Genomic DNA, 23,172 nt, shown 5'->3' with positions numbered 1-23,172 from the left:
TTCATAATTTTTTTTGCAAAACTTTAGTTTATTACATAAAATATTGAACACTGTAAGGAATCAAAAAACAAGCACAAAAAATAATTCAGTTTACTTATAAGTTTGAGAACAGTAAATTGCTGCAATGGCACATCAAACAATTATATGGCATTTAGGCCATATAATTAGAATGACATATTATGAACCAGTTGATCAATGAGTAAGTATAACTATACTGCATGGTCAGACATTACTCAAACAGCCTCCTGAAGAAGCGCTTCTTGGCGGGTGTCATCTTCGGCATCATTGGGCCCTTCCTGTGCTGGGGTTTCATGGGGCTCCTCTTCAGGGACAGCACCTGACGTGGCGGGGTCATCTCCTGGCGGGGCAGGCCCCCGTGGTCCAGGCAGAAGTACTTGCCGTTTCCCTGCGAGAGCCTCACCAGCAGGCCCTCAGTCAGCTCCATACACTGGGCATGGACCCAGTGGCCTCCCTCCCCTTTGGAGCAGTAGATCATGGCTGGCCGCAGCAGTTCTGTGGAGTAGTAGGGCTCCCAAGTGTTGAGGTCCACCTGGCAGCCCAGGCAACATTTGACCCAATAGCCTGTCTGGGTCTCATCCTCCTCATCCTCTTCATTGTACGTATCCCCCTCTCCCTCGCTGCTGTCCTCCAGCTCATGGGGCTCGCGGCCGAAGTACAGCTCCTCAGAGTCCTCCAGAGGGGCGGAGTCCTCAAAGTCTGTGGACTCCTGGCTGCAGCCCTGGTTCCCGTCTTCACCCTCTCCTTCCCCCTCCTTTTGGAAGCACACCTGGTAGAAGTAATGTGCTTCGGGCGGGGCTGGCCTGCCCTCAGAGGGGACCCCAATCAGAGCGCTCCCTCCACCCAAGCTGCCTCCGAACCAGGTGTGGCTGTGGCTGATTTCCCCTGTCCACTGAGGGGCCTCTCTGGGCTCGATGCTGATCCCAGAGTCATCCAGCACCACACTGCTGCACTCCATCCTCTTTTGGGTCTCTGACTGATACCCACCCAGGATAATGTACTCATGGGAGGGCCCCACACGGGTGGCAATAGCACTGGAGATGGACAGGCCGGTGTCCAGGTGCTCACAGGAGAGCAGAGGGCTGCCCTGCAGGAGCTCCACACGCAGGCAGAACACACGAGGAGGACGAGAGTCAGACGACAGAGTGTGGCCACCAAGGAAGTAGACATAGTCGTCTCTTGCCAAAGCTAGGTGGAAGGACTGGCCGTCAGTGAGCTCAGGTAAGGTGTGGGCAGAGCAGCAGCCAAATTCTAAGTCGATGATGAACACCTGAGGAGGGCAGTCCACAACGCTGTTCCAGTTCTCTGTGCTCCGCTCCCCGGCCGGCATGTAGGATCTGCCCCCAAACACAACGCAGGCCCGCTTGCCCAGACTCTGCACCATGCTAAGTGTGTGGCCGTATCGGGGCCCTGGCTGCTCTCCCACCAACTCTCTCTCCTGACAGCGCAGGGTCACTTTGCGGTTGCAGCCACGGCTGTCCAGGGTCAGCAGGTAGAGGCTGGAGGAGATCTCGTTGTTTGGGGTTCGGCCTCCATGGATGAGGTAGCCCTCTGGGTGTCCATCATGGGGCTCAAGGCGGGTCACGGCGGGACAACGCAGAGGGGGAAGATAGCAGGAGTCATTTGAGAAGGAGATGGGTCGCAGTTTGAGCTCCCCATGCTTTAGGCGTACCCCGAAGACCCCAGTAGGACAGGAGCGCCTGGGCCAGCCTTTCTGGCCGAACAGAAATATGTCACCATCCAGCTGTAACAGGGAGCAGCCAGGCTGCAGGAGGCTGCCACAGTTCACTGCAGTCAGTGGTTGCAGAGACATGCTACCGCAGGTGGCTGTGGGAAAACAACAACACAAAATTGTCTCAGTCAGCTGCTGCTTTTGAACTGAAGGATTTTAAACATGGGTTGTCTGTCTCTTTCTAATTATATGGTCTGATTATCAGTGACAGAACTGTGTGTCTTAAAAGGAAAAGGCCCTTTTACTATGTTTGAACAAGTAGGATAAAAAAAAAAAATTCAGTCCAATGTATTCATTGTTGTTTATTTAGGAACTATTTATTCTAAATTCGTTTATGACCTGCAGAAAATACTGTCAGATACATTTCCTATTAGTGTGTAGTTTTTAATCGCTTTCTTTTCGTGCAATTAAATAGCCAAAAGACTCATTTCCCAACATTCATTGCTCTACGCAAATCCAAGCGAAGGTAACGTGAATCGACGCTCTGTTGTCAACCTTTTACTCGTGTTTTAACTAACAATTTTTCCTAAACACGGGTTAGCTAGCGATTTTGGTGAACAATGAACATAATACTATGATACAAGTGTCAGCTTCGATTGTAATAGTATATGTGGTAGCCTGCTGTGGTCATGTTTGGCTGGCTAAGCTTAGTTGGAAGTTAGCTAGCCAGCTAACGTTAGCTAGCCTAAATTAGCTTCGGCAATAATCATCTTTGATGTGATGTGCAGAGATATAGCTAAAGATGGTTTAAATGAGAAACTGTGATTTTTTTTATATAACAGTACGTAAACAACGCAAACCATCTAGCTAGCATTCTGCTACATTTAATCACGTTAGTTAGTAAGGTCCCATTGCGATGTCCTGCTCAATTAGACAGTAATAACGGCTATGCTAAGTTACTTATCTAGCGTATGCTGTCTTTATGCTAAAGAGATAATTTAGGACATAAAATAGCTAGCTAACTTTTCTACAATCCTTACTATATATAAAATATATATCTAGCTAGCTATATGATTATAACTCCAATGTGACAATGAATGTATCTAGCTAGCTATAGATCATGTCTAGACATTCTTGTCCCATTGGAGTTATAATCATATCTAACGTTACTACGATCATTGTCAAATCTTCCATTGAAAGCAGAATTTCAGCATTGCTTACCTTCTGCTCAAGTAGCTAACGTTACTGTTTGAACGTCTCGAAGAACAGTGTTGTGGAATGTTGTAATAAGTTAGGCTAGTCTTTGTGTAACTTTAGTACTAAGCTGTGTAGACAGACAGTGGTTGACAGAGTTTGTGAAGCTCGATTAACTCAGATGAGTTACAGATCTTGAGGTTAACTGTCTGTGACTGCTGCTGACAGGCAGGTGTGCTCTCTACACTGCAATAAGACTGAGCTGGTAATACAATCACTGTTAAGTAATCATAGGTTGTGCACAGTAGAGTTTATTTCTCTGCAAAGAACAATGTTTTTGTGCTTTAGTTTTGTCATTGCTCTTGTGATTGAACCTTGAAGAACCAAAGGTAGCTTACAGTTGTGACTGCTACAGTTTGAAGGCAGTCTGTTTGCAATTAATGGAAATGCCAGCCCTTTATATAGTTGCAAATGTAGTGCACCAATCCTTCCAGCCCCTCTCTTCAGCTCATCCTCCCTGTTCCATCACATTCATCTCCTGTGGACTCCTCACAGTGACAGTGTAAAAGCTGGCTTTGTTACTCTGAGTACAGCCACGTTATTGTTGTCAGATTGCTTTTACATCTAAGGGAAGGTGGTCATTAGCCCCCTGTCTCTCTCCCTGTGTGTGTGTGTGTCATTACAGCTGTGGAACATTCAGAGGGCCTCATTGTATGTATCCCATTTTTTAGCTGGAGAGCCATCATTATCCCCTCTGTGAACAGTTTGGCATTTTCCACGCTACAGCTAAGTGGCATGTGTGTAGTGCCATGTGCAGTCAGTGGGACTGTGATTCATGTCCTCACATGGTACACTGAACCTGATGCATGACTTACATTATACTGTGTTAAAGAAGAGAAAGGGAAGAGAATAGCACAGCTTTATTTCCTTTTAATTTCTAGTTCTACTCTAGCTTGAATTCCTTTTCTATTATGCCTAACCACTTATTGTGTAGTCTACCGGAGGAGAGAGAGGAACACACACACACACACAAACACACAGTGAGCTGGAAGCAGCTGTCTGACAACCATTAGCATAATGTTTTTGTGTTTTTGGAGGGGCTGTGAGAAGGCTCAGGGAGCGTACAAAACAAACGCTGCAACCACAATTGCCTGGAAGAACGTTAGAACTCAAAAACAAACAAGCAGCGGAGCACCTGTGTCTCTTTGAGTTGTTGCTTAGAGGGGGGTACCTCCAGCACCAAAAACAGGAACTAAAGCTCCATTCCTAACAGCTGAATAGGTACTGTGGGCATGTTTTTTCTATGAGTTAAGATAATACACCTCCAAATCAGCACTGAATAACAAACCAGCTCAGTCAGTCAGTTCCTTAAGGTACCTACCTACACAGTGGTCTGCTTTATGCTGCAGCTGGGTCGTTGCAGTTGTGTGTGTGTGTGTGGCAGGCTCAGCAGTGAGCCATGGAGATGGATCCCAGGCCATGCAGGGATTTGAAGAGTATAATTGGTAGAACAGAGTCATTAGAAAGTGCTGTAGCACCTGTTTCTGTCCCCGCTATAATGTTTCAATACCTGACAAGTCCTTTCCTGCAAGATTCCGGTTTTGATTAATGGGCGCAGTGACAGTTGTGATGTTCTGACGATCATACTTGCTGCAGTGTTTATCACTGTTTAATGCGATACTTAATTGTTCCCCCTGTAGTGATTGGGATTGAGCAGAGTGTCGGCAGCAGGGTAATTACACCTGGGCCTAGCTAATTTTTATTTTATTTATTTAACCTTTTATTTAACTTGGCAAGTCAGTTAAGAACATTCTTATTTACAATGACGGCCTACCCCGGCCAAACCCTAACCCGGATGACGCTGGGCCAATTGTGCGCCACGCCCTATGGGACTTCCAATCACGGCTGGTTGTGATACAGCCTGGAATCGAACTAGGGTCTGTAGGGATGCCTCTAGCACTGAGATGCAGTGCCTTAGACCGTGTGGTGCACAATATGGCCGCTGTGCTACTGATTTTAACATCTCTCTCCCTCCCCCATTTTCCTATCTCCCCCAGGTGAGCTGTACCCAGGGGTTGCCAGTGTACCAGGCCGGCCTGTTTTTGGTGGCAGGATGCCTGGGGTGGAGAGTGGCTCAGGTGGTCTGGCTGATGACGAGGTGGTCCTGGAGACCCTGAAGTGTTTCTGCAGCTCATCAGAACAGACCTACGACCAGTTCCTGTCCTCCTTCACACACCTGACTCCAGGTCAGGCTCCTTCACACAATGACTGACTCCAGGTCAGTCTCACAGGCAGTTCACACACCTAATTTGTTTCCATAAGGATTTTTTGCAATTCAATTGGAAACTAAATTGCCCCAAGCCTGGTATCAAAGGCCCTCGGGTTGCGACTTCATTACATGTAGAGCTGATACCTTACAGGCATGTATTCAATTGATTCAAAGACAGATGTATTTTCTCTTCTGATCTCCCTCTCACAGGGAGTGCTGGGAGTGGACACACGACTCTGCCCTCTGGACCCAGTCATCTCTCTAGGGAGATGGAGAGATCAGGGGAGTTGAGGAGGAATGGAGAAGAGGATGCAGCAGAAGAGAGGAGAGGACAGCAGAGTGTCTGTGTCCTGCCTGCTGATCAGGAGGAGGTCAGTGACACCTAGATCTGTCTCTTTCCTACAGGCTTGACTGACTCAAGGCTTACACTGTAAACTCACCCCACCAGGCTTCAATCCCTCCTCTCTTTCACCTGTCTCAGCCCTTTACTCTCTCTTGTTCTCTTGCTCTTTCTTGTTCTTTTTCTCTTCTCTTTCTCTCATTCTCTCTCTCTTTGCAAACCTGCCGCCCTACATTATGACAATACTAACAAGCCTTCTGGAGGACTTTGTAGGGGTGTGGGGCATCGGGGGAGCTTGGTTCCGTGTTTTAATGATGTAACTATTGGGCCAATAAAGGTATTTTTAAAATAAAATACAATTTCTCTCTCTCTTTTTCTCTCTGTCGGTCTCCCTTGGTTTATTTCTGTTCCCTCCATCTATTTCAGTGTTATCCCATTTTCCTAAACCAAATTAGTGGATTGTTTCAGGAGCAGGAAGGTTTACTTCAGATGTGTACATTGGAGCATGAACAGTACTTAGGACCTCAGGCTATGCCAGCTATTGATTTAACCATGATTCTGATTAAAGGTTCTCTCTGCTGTTATCAATACTACACATCAGCAAGTTACACACTGAAACTGAAAGTCTGGGATAGGATCCCATATTTGGTTTCCAATTAATCTCACTGGGGATTATTTGGAAGAGTTGAGTGAGCACAAGATCCTACAGCATCTGTAGGACTCTTAGAGGCACTCAGCTGTCCAAACACATTCGTATATGTAACTGGAGCCATAGATCAACAGGAGTAGTGGCCACGACCCCACAGAGCTCTTAGTGTCTGATGAGGTCATAATGACAGTCAAACTGCTTGAGCAAAAATGCAGTGGTCATATACAGCATGAGTATCTGGCAGTGAGTATCTCTTTGTGACTGTGGTTTGGTTGCAGGTGGAGCTAGGTGCTGGAGTGACTGTGGGCAGCTGTGGAAATGGAGACTGTTGTCCACCAGGCATAACTCTCAAGGTTGATATTGTGGACTAAAGTAATGTTGTTGTAATATCCCAATTCCATACTGTATATTAAATATGGGAATATTTATGTTAGTGCATATTTTTTTGAAAAACTGCTTGCAATTTGTTAAGTATTTATTTGTCACTGACATCGGTCAGGGTCACACACATTGACTCATGATGATCACATATTATAAACTGATATATACTTTGTCTCTATCGATCAAAATACAGATGTATAACTTGTTTACTACAGTAATATACACAACATGAAAAGTAATAATCACTTTCTCTTGTTTTCTGATTTGAGAATTGTTGATTGAAGAGTAACTCTCCATTGTTCTCTGTATATAGCTGGATAACTACCTGGATGTTGGGGACTTCAGTGAGGAGGAAGGAGATGTAACTGCTGACCCAGGTACAGCATCTTGTTCTCTCACTCATAACTCTCCGGTTTCCAGAACTGATTTTAGATTAGTGCATTGTACAAGATGGAAAATAACTTTCTTGGCACTGTATAATGGCATTCTTGTTTCTTCTAAAGTAATTTAAGAGTGTGCATGGATCATCATTAACATTAATTTATCCTAATCTTCACTGATTACGGTAGAATTAGAAAGTTATCGCCTTGCCATGCAGTATTGATATGAGCCTTTGAGTCCACAATGCTATTTCACGGAGAATGGTTCCATTAATCGAAGCTTCTTTGACAGTAAATTACAGCGCTCCAGAGTTCTTTCATTATTTCCTCAAAGAAAGGAAAATCTCAGTGAAAAGTAGAATATATTCTTAATAATCCATGTAAAGAAGGAAACATGAAGAAGTTTGCCAGTAAGCCCTAGAAGACATTTAAGAGTTCACCTTCTAATATGATTTAGTTAATGTCATGTGCATATTATTTCTGTAATAAGGCTAGTCATGCCATTCATTTGAAATACATTACCATCTATTACGCATTTTCAATACATGCAAATTGTGGCCCCGGCCCTGTAATTAGTGTTAAGGGCAATGGCTCTCTGCTCTGTGGTGTATTGCTCTCTCTGTCCTCATTTAGTAGTGAGGGATACATAGACCGTGTGCAAACTACATCTCCATACACAGAGGTACAGGGCCCTAACGCCAACCCTGATGCTGAGCCCAACAGTAACAACCAGACACCTCCACAACATGTTGTGTGTGTATGTGTGAGCTGCCCAGTGTGTGAGCTGCCCAGTGACACAAGCCTACCAGACGAGCTAAATCACTTCTATGCTCGCTTCGAGGCAAGCATGAGAGCATCAGCTCTTCCGGACGACTGTGTGGTCACGCTCTCCGTAGCCGACGTGAGTAAGACCTTTAAACAGGTCAATGTACACAAGGCTGCGGTGCCAGACAGATTACCAGGACGTGTGCTCCAGGCATGTGCTGACCAACTGGCAGGTGTCTTCACTGACATTTTCAACATGTCCCTGATTGAGTCTGTAATACCAAAATGTTTCAAGCAGACTACCATAGTCCCTGTGCCCATGAACACAAAGGCAACCTGCCTAAATGACTACAGACCCATAGTACTCACGACCGTTGCCATGAAGTGCTTTGAAAGGTTGGTCATGGCTCACATCACCACCATTTTCCCAGAAACCCTAGACCCACTCCAATTTGCATACCGCCCAAACAGATCCACAGATGATGCAATCTCTATTGCACTCCACACTGCCCTTTCCCACCTGGACAAAATAAACACTTATGTGAGAATGCTATTCACTTCTACAGCTCAGCGTTCAACACCATAGTACCCTCAAAGCTCATCACTAAGCTAAGGATCCTGGGACTAAACACCTCCCTCTGCAATTGGATCCTGGACTTCCTGACGGGCCGCCCCCAGGTGGTGAGGGTAGGTAGCAACACATCTGCCACGCTGATCCTCAACACTGGAGCTCCCCATGGGTGCATGCTCAGTCCCCTCCTGTACTCCCTGTTCACTTACGACTGCATGGCCAGGCAAGACTCCAACACCATCACTAAGTTTGCAGACGACACAACAGTGGTAGGCCTGATCAACGACGAGACAGCCTATAGGGAGGAGGTCAGAGACTTGGCCGGGTGGTGCCAGAATAACAACCTATCCCTCAACGTAACCAAGACTAAGGAGATGATTGTGGACTACAGGAAAAGGAGGACCGAGCACGCCCCCATTCTCATTGGCGGGGCTGTAGTGGAGCAGGTTGAGAGCTTCAAGTTCCTTGGTGTCCACATCACCAACAAACTAGAATGGTGCAAACACACCAAGACAGTTGTGAAGAGGGCACGACAAAGCCTATTCCCCCTCAGGAAACTAAAAAGATTTGGCATGGGTCCTGAGATCCTCAAAAGGTTCTACAGCTGCAACATCGAGAGCATCCTGACCGGTTGCATCACTGCCTGGTACGGCAATGGCTCGCCCTCTGACCACAAGGCACTACAGAGGGTAGCGCGTACGGCCCAGCACATCACTGGGGCTAAGCTGCCTGCCATCCAGGACCTCTACACCAGGTGGTGTCAGAGGAAGGCCCTAAAAATGGTCAAAGACCCTAGCCACCCCAGTCATGGAATGTTCTCTCTACTACCGCATGGCAAGCGGTACCGGAGTGCCAAGTCTAGGACAAAAAGGCTTCTCAACAGTTTTTACCCCCAAGCCATAAGACTCCTGAACAGGTAATCAAATGGCTACCCGGACTATTTGCATTGTGTGCCCCCCCAACCCCTCTTTTTACGCTGCCTCTACTCTCTGTTTATCATACATGTATAGTCACTTTAACTATACATTCAAGTACATACTAACTCAATTGGGGCGACCAACCAGTGCTCCCGCACACTGGCTAACCAGGCTACCTGCATTGTGTCCCACCCGCCAACCCCTCTTTTATGGTACTGCTACTCTCTATTCATCATATATGCATAGTCACTTTAACCACATCTACATGTGCATACTACCTTAAATCAGTCTGACTAACCGGTGTCTGTATGTAGCCTCGCTACTTTTATAGCCTCACTACTGTACAGTATATAGCTGTTCTATTTACTGTTGTTTTATTTCTTTACTTACCTATTGTTCACCTAATACTTTTTTTTGCACTATTGGTTAGAGCCTGTAAGTAAGCATTTCACTGTAAGGTTGTATTCGGCGCACGTGACAAATAAACTTTGATTTGATTTGTGAGGGTGTTTACAATGGGGTTGCAGCCAGGCCTGGGGTGTGTCCTTCCTAACTTGATGGGGAAAGGGGATTGGTAATGAGGAGAGGGTTGACTAAGTAAGTATCAGTGTTTTGTGCCAAACAGTGTTAAAATCACTGGGAGGGTGTCATTGTCACCCTGGCTGCTAGTCCAAGGTGCTGATGCCCACAAACGTCTGACAGTGAACTCCCACCTTGATTAGCATGTACAGTATAGTTATCAATGTGCTGGGCGTAAAAGCAGGTGGAGAGGAGGAGGGGAGTGCTGGGGAAGGTGGTTCTGCTGCGTCTTTCTGACACTGAGTACATCGTAATTGCCTTTACGACAGGATCGATGACTGCTCAGCGTCCGAATGAATCTGACTGTCAGGGGTGATGGCTGCTGTGATGGGTTTTAGTTGCGTCTGAGAAAAGTATATGTAAGGTTTTGTTTAGTGTATTAGGATTCCCATTAGCTACTGCACATGCAGAAGCTACTCTTCCTGGGGTCCACATAAAACGTAATAATACATGACAAAGTACAGAACATGAGATATTACATAAAATAAGTTATACATTTCGTCGTACCCCCCTTTTTTTGTACTTTATATAGCAGCTACTCTTCCTGGGGTTCAGCAAAATTAAGGCAGTTTGTACAATTTTAAAAACATTACAATACATTCACAGATTTCACAACACACTGTGTGCCCTCAGGACCCTACTCCAACACTACCACATATCTACAGTACTAAATCCATGTGTATGTATAGTACGTATGTTATCGTGTGTGTGTGTATGCATGTGTCTGTGCCAATGTTTGTGTTGCTTCACAGTACCCGCTGTTCCATAAGGTGTTTTTTTAATCTGTTTTTTAAATGTAATTTTACTGCTTGCGTCAGTTGCTTGATGTGGAATAGAGTTCCATGTAGTCATGGCTCCATGTAGTACTGTGTGCCTCCCATAGTCTGTTCTGGACTTGGGGATTGTGAAAAGACCTCTTGTGGCATGTCTTGTGGGGTATGCATGGGTGTCTCAGCTGTGTGCCAGTAGTTTAGACAGAGCTTGGTGCATTCAACATGTCAATACCTCTCACAAATAAAAGTAGTAATGAAGTCAATCTCTCCTCCACTTTCAACCAGGAGAGATTGACATGCATATTATTCATATTAGCTCTCTGTGTACATCCAAAGGCTAGCCGTGCTGCCTTGTTCTGAGCCAATTGCAATTTTCCTAAGTCCTTTTTTTGTGGCACCTGACCACACGACTGAATAGTAGTCAAGGTGCAACAAAACTAGGGCCTGTAGGACCTGCCTTGTTGATAGTGTTGTTAAGAAGGCAGACCATCACTTTATTATAGACAGACTTCTCCCCAGCTTAACTACGACTGCATCAATATGTTTTGACCATGATAGTTTACAATCTAGGGATACTCCAAGCAGTTTAGTCATCTCAACTTGCTCAATTTCCAACTTGCTCAATTTCATTTGCCTCTGGAACAACCTGAATTCTTCGGGGTATGGATTCTACAAGGTACGGCGTTCAAACGTTGTTCAATTGGTATCAAGGGACCTAGCGTGTGCCAGGAAAACAATCCCCACACCATTTATGTATGTATTATTATTTAACGAGGCAAGTCGGTTAAGAACAAATTCTTATTTACAATGACGGCCTACTCCGGTCAAACCCGGACGACGCTGGGCCAATTGTGCGCTGCTCTATGGGACTCCCAATCACGGCCACTTGACTCACTGTCTGTAGGAGTGAAATATTTTTGTGAAAGGGGTGGTGTACCTAATAAACTGTCAGCCGAGTGTATATTGGAAATACACCAGGAGACAACAAAAATAAAATTTACTCACTATTCATATATACACACTGTTATATAATAATTACAGTTAAATTAGATGTTTAGACAGAGGAGAAGCGTTGTTATACAATATGTTTTTTTTTTCTAGCTAAACTTTCTTTTTGCCTTAGTAACATCTGGTGGCAGAGCATTCCACAGTGTTATGGCTCTACACAACTGAACAAAGAATTACATTTGTTTTTGGTTTGGGTACCGTGATGAAACCCATAGTGGCGTGTCTGGTGGGGTATTTTTTTTAATTTAATTTTTTTTACCTTTATTTAACGAGGCAAGTCAGTTAAGAACATATTCTTATTTACAATGACGGTCTTCCCCGGCCAAACCTGGACGATGCTGGGCCAATTGTGAGCCACCCTATGGGACTCTCAATCACAGCCGTATATGATACAGCCTGGATTCGAACCAGGGACTGTAGTGAAGCCTCTTGCACTGAGATGCAGTGCCTTAGACCGCTGTGCCATTCGGTAGGTATGTATGTCTGTTTGAAGTGTATGCAAATAGATTATACAAGTGGTTAGGCATTTTCAACATACAAATGTTTCTTAAAAAGACTAGAAGAGAAGAGTCAATTTCTCTTCAACCATGAAAGGCTATCATGCATGCTGTTGATGTTAGTTCTGTGTGTGCAGTTAAGGGCAAGGCATGCTGCTTTGTTTTGAGCCAGCTGCAGTTTTGCTAGGGCTTTCTTTGCTGCACTTGACCATATTATCGCACAGCAATCAAGATGGGACAAGATCAGAGCATGAACAACCAGTACAGTTGATCTTTGTGTCAAAAACGCTGGCAACAATTGTATTATGCTGTTTGCAGACTTTTACCGACACCGGCCATATTCAACGGTTTTGTACACTTTAGCTTAAAACACGTAGCTAGCTAGCTAGCTAGCTAGCTATGTAAACAATGAACCTAGCTCTAGGTAAACAATATGTAAGGTCCCACACATCACGTAACGTTGGCTAACAAGCCAGCCAGCTAACGTTAGCTAGTTAAACAACAATGAGCATAGTGCCAAATCATGTTGTTACTACCCTTCATGTATCTGCTGGGAGCTAACTAACCAGGTTTAACGTTAGCTAGCTGGTTAACAGTACACTTTAGCTTAAGACATGTAGCTAGCTAGCTAGGCAAACAATGAACCTAGCTAGGTAAACAATGTGTAAGATCACACACACCATGTAACGTTAACTAACGAGCCAGACAGCTAATGTTTAGCTAGTTAAACAACAATAAACATAGTGCCAAATCATGTCGTTACTACCCTGCATGAATCTGCTGGGAGCTAACCAACCAAGTTCAATGTTAGCTAGCTAACATTAGGCTCTAACTAGCAAAGCAAACGGTTCTGGGAGACGAATAATAACGTCATACACGTAACGTTAGCTAGGGAGCCAGCCAGCTAACGTTATCTAGCTAGCTAACAGTACACTTTAGCTTGAAATAAAACCACTTTCTGTCAAACGTGTAATATCTGAAAATGTAGCTAACTAGACTATCTTACGTCATGGATGAGTCTCCCTGTCACGGATGCCATGCCACGGTTACCCTTAGTTTGAAGATGTAATCCGGAGACAGGTTTTTTCTCCTTAGCTATCATACTCTAATAGTACTGATTTCAAAACTCGATCCTCCAGAAAGTGGAGAGCAACACGTATGCAGCTCCACTACACGATACATAAAAAAAAGCTGCGTTACACAGGATTAACAACACAGACTGACCAACTGAAATAGACAGAAGCCTTCTATATGGCAGACCAATCCGAACCCCTCTCTCGGCATGTCCAGCCCACTCAATATCTCAGCCAAATGGCTACTGGGAAGGTTGCTCACTTTTTCTGGCTCGTAATTTAACAATTTTATTCATATTTACAGATGGCATGCAAGTTTGTTATTTGTTATGCTCCAGAAGGCATTTCTGCCAAAAAAATGCATTTTGATAAAAAAAACATTCAAATGGCCCTCCTGTGAAGTCGTGGCTTGTGACATACGCCTAGTTTCCTGAAACTGGTCACATTTAAGACCCGTTTATTTTTGATTACCCATTCTGACACTGACTAAAGGTGTCTCCAAGACATAACAAACCACTGTAGCTGTGTCCTCTAGGTGATTTTTGTCTTTAAGTTAAACATCCTTAGAGAGTACTTGTTTACCTATATGTAGTTTACATGCCCACTAATAATTCGATATTAAACTGATAATGTCAGTAGCCCGAGTGTAAAAATAGTAATGTAAACCTTACTCTGTTTATCGTAATCGGTGTAAGGTCAAAATCAAAGTAAGCATACACCGATTAAAACACCTGGTTTTCTGAGAAATCTTTCTAATTATTAGGACATGTAAACCGCTTAATCGGTGTTCCAGAGGTGTGTTTGATCTGTGCATGTGGCAGCACTGATAGCACAAGCCTTCCTCTTATGAGTGAGTGAAGAGAGTTCGCAAAAACTAAAAGTATGCATCTTAGAAAAAGTTTTCATAAACAAACTTTATATGTCCAAACTCAGAATCAAATAGGCTTCGCAAATATAACATGGTCACTGTGGTAGAACGTTTATTTTGATTGCCGATTTTCTGCATCAAAAGTTCCATCAGGTAGCCTGATTTCAGATGTGCCCATGTAAACAGAATTATTAGGGAAATTGTTCTTCTTGCAAAGCATCTAAATGTTTTAAACAAATGTATATTAATCTGACTCGTATTATTGTGTGCATGTAACCGTGCTCAATGTGTGACTTTCTCATCTGCACATAATACACAAGGTGGTGTCCCTTCACCAACTCATTTTTTGTTTTGCTTCCTCATCCTCTCGTCTCCCTCCACCTCCCCTCCCCTGCTCCATCCTCCCATCCCAGTGTGACTTTCACAGTGAGAGTAATTAGCTGTTTAATTAGGATCAACACCGGCCCTGTGGCTGCCAAGCCAAGCCAAGGAGAAATGTCAATATTTAATGGTCTCTGCTCCTCTCTAATTGATTTAAATTCCCTTTTATGAACGCATGGAGACACATAATTGTATACCTACCCTCTCTTTGACAGTTGTCTAGGCCTGTCCTTTTCAGTTTGATCGCTCTCCATCGCCCTGATGTTTTGGTCAGGGTCCTATTATCAGGAGCGTGTTTTGGGTCCTGCTATTTGAGGCTCCTCTCTCTCTCTCATCTCTGTGTTCTCTGGATGTGGGTTACATTAGCTGGCTGGCAGAGATGATTACAGCCGACCAAGGCCTTTTTAATTCAGATTAAATCTCCTCCGCCCCATTGATGTCTTTCATATGCCTGCCAGCCAGCCAGCCAACCATCCCTCACCTGTTGTCTGTGACCCTTTCTCTCATGCTGTTGTTGAGTCCCCCTGCTGCATGCTGCAGGATCTGTATTCTGGAGAAACTGTCAGAGGAAATATGGGTTCGTAGTGTGGCTTTGCATTCTGATAGAGATTCGTTTCACTGCAGAGTTACAGCAGGCTTAGTGTCCTGTTTGGATTAGTGTTGTCACGATACCAGAATTTTGGTTGTGAGCCGAGTGTCTGCGGGTTTTCGCACCACCCTTGTACTTGATGGATGAATTAAGGTCACAAATTAGTAAGGAACTCCCCTCACCTGGTTGTCTAGGTCTTAACCTGCAGACACTCGGCCCTCCGTAGAATGGGTTTGACACCCCTGCTCTATACCATCACGATACTCATTACCAAAATTATAAATATTTGTCATCTGATGGATTTGTTTCAGTCTCTGAATTGTATAATTAAGCAATAGGGCCCGAGGGGGTGTGGTATATGGCCAATATACCACAGCTAAGGGCTGTTTTTATGTATGACACAATGTGGAGTGCCTGGACACAGCCCTGTATATTGGCTATATATCACAAACCCCTGAGGTGACTTATTGCTATTCTAAACTGTTTACCAACTTAATTTAATCAGTAAATACCTGTGGTATACGCTCTGATATACCACGGCTGTCGGCCAATCAGCATTCGGGGCTCGAACCACCCAATTTAATGGAACTTTTCGCCGCCAGCTCCTGATATCTGGGCATAAAAACTCAAGTCTGTGCACTGAATTAGCCTAGAGTGCATATGCGCCCAGCTATATCCTGTCCCACTCTTGTTTTCACTGGCTAAACTAGCTGAACTATGCTAGTTTTCATCCTCATTGCTAAACTTCCTAAATACTGCACCCTCAACATCAAAACGTTGTTGCTAGTTATACAATCAAGGTAACTAAGAAATTCAATGGAAATAAAAATATTTATTGTTGTGTTGAATTGTCATGACTGATTCGAGCTATCTGTTGTGTCGTAAGACAATGGTGGCAAAGGATATCATTGCTACTTAATGCAGATCCAAGTTCAGTTTTGAAATTCACTGGTGTCATTGAGGTAGGGTTAGCTGGACATTTCTGACTGGTCTTGGAATTGTCAATGGGCAGCCTCTCCCAGCTTGGCTCGATGGTATATGTAGTGATTTTGCCAACACAGCCAGATACAGTATACCTTAACCTTTTTTATACTATTTGTTGATTTAATTGGACTTTATTAGTATAATGAGTAGTTCCAGGAATGTCACGATTGAATTTACTCGAGAAAATAGCAACTCTACAGAGCACCAATGCCAACAATGAATGACTAAATGGGTTCACAGCGCTCCTCCTCCTCAACACTCTATAGATCATCTTTGGGGTAGACGGGAGTAAGTGAATTAATAAAGTTTTCGGTGGCAATCAGCTTTGAAATCAGCATATGTTGCCTTCTGGTTTGCATATTATCACAAACAAAGTACTAGGGTAGTGAATGGATGTCAGCTTTAGCTGTCATCTAGCAAGGAAAGTTACCGGTAGCTTACAGAGCTGGAAGCTATCTTCTTCCATTGTAAAGTGTTTTAGCCTTTATGGACATTCTTTTGTGAACAGTAATCAACAGTTTCAACATTTCTACATGACGTGTTGCATTATTCAAGTGTGTCATGAGTAAGTGGAGCAGGCACAGTGCGTGCTATAATAAGGGGTCGGCTGTGCAGATAGACAGGCGTGATTCGTGAGACACATTTCACAGAAGTACCGAACCGTTTTTCATGTTCTAGTATCCGAAAAGTACCTTTTTTTTATATACCGTGCGACACTAGTCGGATGTGTCTGACAGGAGGAGCAGAAAGACAGATACTCCTGGGGCGTGTTCAGTTGAGTGAAAATCTTTTGAAATGGAGTGAAGCATGTAGTTGCTAAATTAAAGGAAAACTCCACTCAAAAACAACTATTCTTTTCATGAATCCAGTGTTGATACAGTCCCAAAATGGTTTGTCTCTTGCTCCAAAAATGTATTATATGATGAAAAACACATCATCATGATGTGTCAAGTGACACTTTGGTTCTTGAATGTCCAATATCTTGAAAACCTGACTGCTGACATGCAAACCATTTTGGGACTGTATCCAGACTTGGTGCATCGGTACCGCTTGCCGTGCGGTAGCAGAGAGAACAGTCTATGACTTGGGTGGCTGGAGTCTTTGACAATTTTTAGGGCCTTTCACTTATACCGCCTGGTATAGAGGCCATAGATGGCAGGGAGCTTGGCCTCAGTGATGTACTGGGCCATACGCACTACCCTCTATAGCACCTTGCAGTCATATGCCAAACAGTTGCCATTCCAAGCGGTGATGCAGCCAGTCAAGATGCTCTCGATGGTGCAGCTGTTGAACCTTTTGAGGATTTGAGGGCCCATGCCAAATCTGTTCAGCCTTCTGAGGGGAAGAGGTGTTGTCGTGCAGTCTTCATGACTGTGTTGGTGTGTGTGGACCATGATAATTCCCTAGTGATATGAACACCGATGAACTTCACGCTCTCGACCTGCTCCACTACAACCCTGTCGATGTGGATGGGGGTGTACTCGGCCCTCCATTTCCAGTAGTCCACGATCAGCTCTGTTTTGCTGACGTTGAGGGAGAGGTTGTTGTCCTGGCACCACACTGCCAGGTCTCTGTAGGCTGTTTCATTGTTGTCCATGAACAGGCCTACCACCACCACATTGTCGTGGGCAAACACAATGAGGGTGCTGGAGTTGTGCGCGGCCACACAGTCGTGGGTGAACAGGAGGGGACTAAGCAGGTACCCCCGAGGGGTCGCCATGTTGAGGGTCAGTGTGGCGGATGTGTTGTTGCCTACCCTCACCACTTGGGGGCAGCGCATCAGGAAGTCCAGGTTCCAGTTGCAGAGGAAGGTGTTTAATCTCAGGGTCCTTAGTTTAGTGATGAGATTGGAGGGCAGCTCAATGAACAGCATTCTCACGTAGGTGTTCCTTTTGTCCAGATGGGACAGTGTGGAATGCAATAGAGATTGCGTCATCTTTTGGGGCGGTATGTGAATTGGAGTGGGTCCATGTTGTCTGGGATGATGGTGTTGATATGAGCCACCAGCCTTTCAAAGCATTTCATGGTTACAGATGCGAATGCTACGAGGTGTCATTTAGACAAGTTACCTTGGCGTTTTGTGCATTTTGTGCGTGATCACACAGTCGTCCGAAACAGCTGGTGCTCTCATGCATGGTTCAGTGTTGCTAGCCTCGAAGCGAGCATAGAAGGTATTTAGTTCGTCTGGTAGGCTTGCGTCACTGGACAGCTCGCGACTGGATTTTGCAGGAGTTGTATTATGTTACAGTGTGTAGTGCCCACTGTGGTGAGAACTTGAGGAGGTAAAATCATTACTCGTAAAATTATCATTTCTATACACGATTTCCTAGTGATACAATTCAATTGTGGTGATGAGCAGCCCTTTCTAACCTACTGGAGTCTGATTTTAATTGAACAAAGAGTCACTTCTCTTTTTCTGTAATTTGATTGTCACACTTCTGAATTGTGTTTGATGATGGCACCGAACAAAGCCAATGTGATAATCATTTGCATAATGATGTACTTACTCTGATCTTCTGGAAATAATACAATGGCTTAGATCTTCAGGAGCTATTGAATCCCAATTAACTAAAATGATCTAACTTTTCAAGGAGTGCCACTTGAAAAGGCCGGCTGCTCTGAGTGAAAACTTAATGGTCAGTTCAGTCTCACTATGTGAATCCTATTCAAGCCACACTCCGTGAACTGTGCATACCGTCAAAGAGGGGTCTTAATCCTGTGTGATGTTCTCTCCTTCTTTTTCAAGTTACTGAGGAAGGACAGCTAGAAGCAGAAAGAAGACACTGTTGAGTCCTCATCCTGTGTGTCTTCTCTCCTCTTTTCTCAGATGGTGGGGTTCGGGTTCTACCAGGGGAGGTGGAGGAGGAACTCCCTGCCTACCTGCCCTCCTTCTGTCATCTGACCCAGCTGGACCTGACCTCCACAGGCAGGACGACGGGGACACGGCCGGGGACACGAGGACAGCAGCAGGACACGCCACCACAGGGACAGGTACAAGAAAGGACATTTACTAATCTATGACATAAAGACACTAAGATGAAGATAACATTTACCCACCCCAGGAACAGCTTAGTTGACTCCGCAATTAGTTGACCAGGAAAATGGAACTTGCAGTTGGTATATTTTGTTTGAGAGTTATGTTAATCATTCATAAGTGTTGTTATATAAGCCAGTCTTTCTGTGCTAAAGTCATGCGAGAGGGGTCTGTCTATATACAGTATAGGCAACTTAATTCATGTCATTGACTTTTCACAGAGTGACAGTGAAGAGGTTTTGCCTTTCAACCTGGATGAGAACTTTGACTACGACAATGTTGTGCTGTCTAGCAAACATCTCCTCCCACAGTTCAACACTGGTGTATGACCTCTGTGCAGGGACCACTGTCTGGGAGAGCCTTGTGTCATACCACATCAAATTACCCAACTTACCATTTAACTGGACTAATAAACCACTCCTGAAAACAGCATCCTTCCTGTCATTCCTGCTACTAAGTGTAATATTAGAACAGAGCAACACCAAAACTGTGTTTGAAAAGGACTATTTTAAAGGAACACACCACAGCACAGACTTCATGTACTGTAAATAGTGCTAAGCTAATGGCACAGCTTATCTGAATTCTCTCCTCTGGATCAGGAATAATCACAATGTTTTGGGCTGTGAGACTGGTCACTGATGAATGACGACACACAGGAACATAGAGGCTCTGCCCACCAGTCATCACACAGCAGAAAAGCTGTGTGTTTGTGTGTAAGAGGTAATTTGTGTGTATGTGCGTACGTGCGTGTGTGTGTGCGTGCTCGTACCCCACTGGGTAAACACCCTGTACTGTAATTAATTCCCTGTAGCTACAGCCTGTGTCTCACTGTGCCTTTGCATTGGAACAAAGAGCTCTGGGAGGTGCACTGAGCAGGCTATATAACCTGAAAGCACATTCCAAATAGTTCCCTCTAACTAATGCTATGTTGTTGTGTCAGTGGTTCGTTTGTGATTTGACATCTAAAGTATTTGTGTGTGTAAGAGAGAGCGTTAGTGTGTGTGCGTGTAAGAGAGTGAGAGAGTGACAGGTGTTGACGAGTTCATACTGCAGAAAAGCAAAATACATCTTCCAGTGTGGACTGTTGGTTTACTTTAAAACATTAAGAAGAATGTGTGCAACGCGACGCGTGTGTAGCCTACTCAGTCTGAACGCAATGCATATTTAATGGATGTTCCTGTCACCTCACATTTAATTGGTGGGTGGCAGGGTTGGAACAAGCCTAAAGAGGACAAGACCTTTTCACAGTTACGTGTTAAAAGTTAAAGAGCAGACACATTTGAAAAGCTAGCATTCAATGGAACACGGTTCCTTGTGTTGTATGGGCGAGCTGGCATTTACATTGCCTTCAGAAAGTATTCACACCCCTTTACTTTTTCCACATTTTGTTGTGTTACATCCTGAATTTAAAATGGTTTAAATTTAGATTTGTTTTTGTCACTGGCCTATACACAATACCCCATAATGTCAAAGTGGAATTATTCTTTCCCTGAAATGTTTACAAAATAATTAAAAATGAAAAGCTGAAATGTCTTAAGTCAATAAGTATTCAACCCCTTTGCTATGGCAAGCCTAAATAAGTTCAGGAGTAGAAAATGTCTTAATAAATTGCATGGACTCACTCTGTGTGCGATAATAGTGTTTAACGTGATTTTTGAATGACTACCTCATCTCTGTGCCCCATACATACAATTATCTGTAAGGTCCCTCAAGTCGAGCAGTGAATTTCAAACACAGGTTCAGCCACAAATACTCTCTTCTCTATGAAAGCTGATACTATGTGGTAGTTCTATAGGCGTATGCATCCTTGACTAGTAATATATTATTATTGTTTAATCAAGTCCAAAGAGGGGCACCTATTGGTAGTTGGGTAGTTATAAAAAGCAGACATTGAATATCCCTTTGAGCATGGTGAAGTTATTAATTACACTTTAGATGGTGGATCAATACACCCAGTTGCTGGAGAGGAGGGAAACCGCTCAGGAATTTCACCATAAGGCCAATGGCGACTTTAAAACCGTTACACAGTTTAATGGCTGTGATAGGAGTAAACTGAGGATGGATCAACAACATTGGAGTTACTCCACAATACTAACCTAATTGACAGTGAAAATAACAGGACTTGGGAGTTTAGGAGAAACGGAATGGAGCTAAGCACAGGCAAAATCTTACAGGAAAACCTGTTTCAGTCTGCTTTCCACCAGACACTGGGAGATGAATTCACCTTTCAGCAGGACAAACACAAAGCCAACGCCATCTACACTGGAGTTGCTTATCAAGAAGCCAGTGAATGTTCCTGCGTGGTCAAGTTACAGTTTTGATTTAAATCTACTTGATAATTTATGGCAAAATCTGAAAATGGTTGTCCAACCTTACAGTGAAATGCTTACTTACAGGCTCTAACCAATAGTGCAAAGAAAGGTATTAGGTGAACATTAGCTAAGTAAAGAAATAAAACAACAGTAAAAAGACAGGCTATATACAGTAGCGAGGCTATAAAAGTAGCGAGGCTACATACAGACACCAGTTAGTCAGGCGGATTGAGGTAGTATGTACATGTAGATATGGTTAAAGTGACTATGCATATATGATGAACAGAGAGTAGCAGTAGCGTAAAAGAGGGGTAAGCGGGTGGTGGGTGGCCAGACTTAATGCAGATAGCCCGGTTAGCCAATGTGCGGGAGCACTGGTTGGTCGGCCAAATTGACAGATTTAACAGAGCTTGAAGAATTTTGAAAATAATAATGGGCAAATGTTGCACAATCCAGGTGTGGAAAGCTCTTAGACTTACCCAGAAAGACTCACATCTGTAAAGGCTACCAAGGGTGCTCCTACAAAGTTTTGACCCAGAGGTGTGAATACTTATGTAGATGAGATTTCTGTATTTCATTTTCAATAAATTTGCACAAAAAACAACGTATTCACTTTGTCATTATGGGGAGAGAAAATGGATGAGAAAAAAAATCTATTTAATACATTTAATATTTCAGGCTTTAACAACAAAATGTTGAATAAGTCAAGGAGTATGAATACTTTCTGAAAGCACAGTATGATGATCCAATGTATTTCTTTCTTCTCTGTGAAAGCTGATACTATGTGGTAGTTCTATAGGTGTATGCATCCTTGACTGTAGTAATATATTGTTATTGTTTACTGAAGTCCATACCATATTGTGTTTATGTGTTATTGCTTACAGTATCATAGAAAATATAATCAAGGAAAGCAGAGGATGAGTATATAATTTTGCATTGGGAACTTAGTCTCAGTTCGTATCCCTTAGCTGACTGAATTGAAATCCGACAGTGTACGGTTAAACATCTCATGCTACTCCTGTGCCTTAGCAGATGGAGCAGGCTCCTCTCCCCAGGTGCTCCTGTTGTCTGTGGTACTGTGTGTGTGTGTTATGGGGGCCGTGACCACAGCCCTTCGGTTGGTGCTACCCCACCAGAAGCCCAGGATGGGGAGAGAGATAAGGAGGGCAACCCCCCTCCTCGCCCCCGCAGGCAGCCTCACCCAGCCTCCCACAGCTGCAGCGTTAGTGGGCCACCAACGGCAGGTAACCCCCAGGTGAGGAGAGAGGAGAACACAAAGGAGAGCATTGCAGAGAAGAAATGGTAGGGACTAGTATCACAACTCTTCCAGCTTGGTACATTACTGTGAGACCTGGGTTCAAATACTATTTTAAATAATTTAAAATGCTTTTAGCTGCGGTTAATTGAGCCTGCCTGGCGCAATGGAACCAAAAGAGTAGTTGCAAACCCCACTAATCTAGAACTCCAGGCAAGCTAAAGCAAAAGCTTAAAGTATTGGAAAGACTTCAAATAGTATTTAAACCCAGGTCTGTTACCCTATGACCAAGTAGCAGTGGCAGTTACTCTGTGTGCGGAATGGTTAATTGGTATGTTGGTGTGTGTTTTCTACTAACTTAGTAGACGATTGAAATGCAGAGCAGACATTAAATCAGAAATGCAGCCTTCCCTTCACATTATTAGCTCTCAGCATTAGACCAATCCTACATCATTAGCTTTTGTCCTGGGTCAGTTCTACTTTCTTACAAGAGTGGCAGCATTCATTACCAAGCTTCATTATGATTTAATAAACATTTTTTTAGTCCCGTTTATTTATTAATGTGATAATTTTAATGATTCCCAAGATAGTGTGTGTGATTTAATTAGATGACAAGGACACTATCACCCCGGAGGGAATTATTTCCTTTTCAAGAATGATCTT

General features: G+C 43.8%; 2 protein-coding genes across 3 annotated transcripts; one reads left to right on the top strand and one right to left on the bottom strand.

The window, feature by feature from the left end:
* Positions 1-22: 22 nt before the first annotated feature.
* Positions 23-2,996, bottom strand: LOC139373296 (recombination activating gene 2). Its single transcript, XM_071113653.1, has 2 exons — positions 2,912-2,996; positions 23-1,845 (listed from the first exon to the last, which is right to left on the bottom strand). The coding sequence occupies exon 2, from the start codon at positions 1,829-1,831 to the stop codon at positions 230-232; it is 1,602 nt and encodes a 533-aa protein (XP_070969754.1). The 5' UTR covers positions 1,832-1,845; positions 2,912-2,996; the 3' UTR covers positions 23-229.
* LOC139373301 (intraflagellar transport associated protein) lies at positions 2,191-19,657 on the top strand. Of its 2 annotated transcripts, none has more exons than XM_071113668.1 (7): positions 2,191-2,216; positions 4,942-5,130; positions 5,364-5,524; positions 6,421-6,495; positions 6,837-6,900; positions 18,736-18,899; positions 19,164-19,657. In XM_071113668.1, the coding sequence occupies exons 2-7, from the start codon at positions 4,998-5,000 to the stop codon at positions 19,269-19,271; spliced, it is 705 nt and encodes a 234-aa protein (XP_070969769.1). In that variant the 5' UTR covers positions 2,191-2,216; positions 4,942-4,997; the 3' UTR covers positions 19,272-19,657. The 2 variants fall into 2 exon arrangements, with proteins under 2 accessions (XP_070969769.1, XP_070969780.1); XM_071113679.1 differs by having other exon boundaries at positions 2,209-4,165; positions 19,164-19,621.
* The last annotated feature ends 3,515 nt before the right edge of the window (positions 19,658-23,172 follow it).

Source organism: Oncorhynchus clarkii, chromosome 2, assembly GCF_045791955.1.
Source record: "Oncorhynchus clarkii lewisi isolate Uvic-CL-2024 chromosome 2, UVic_Ocla_1.0, whole genome shotgun sequence".
In the NCBI taxonomy this organism is placed as follows: Eukaryota; Metazoa; Chordata; class Actinopteri; order Salmoniformes; family Salmonidae; genus Oncorhynchus; species Oncorhynchus clarkii.
This window is presented reverse-complemented; position numbering and strand designations above follow the sequence as displayed.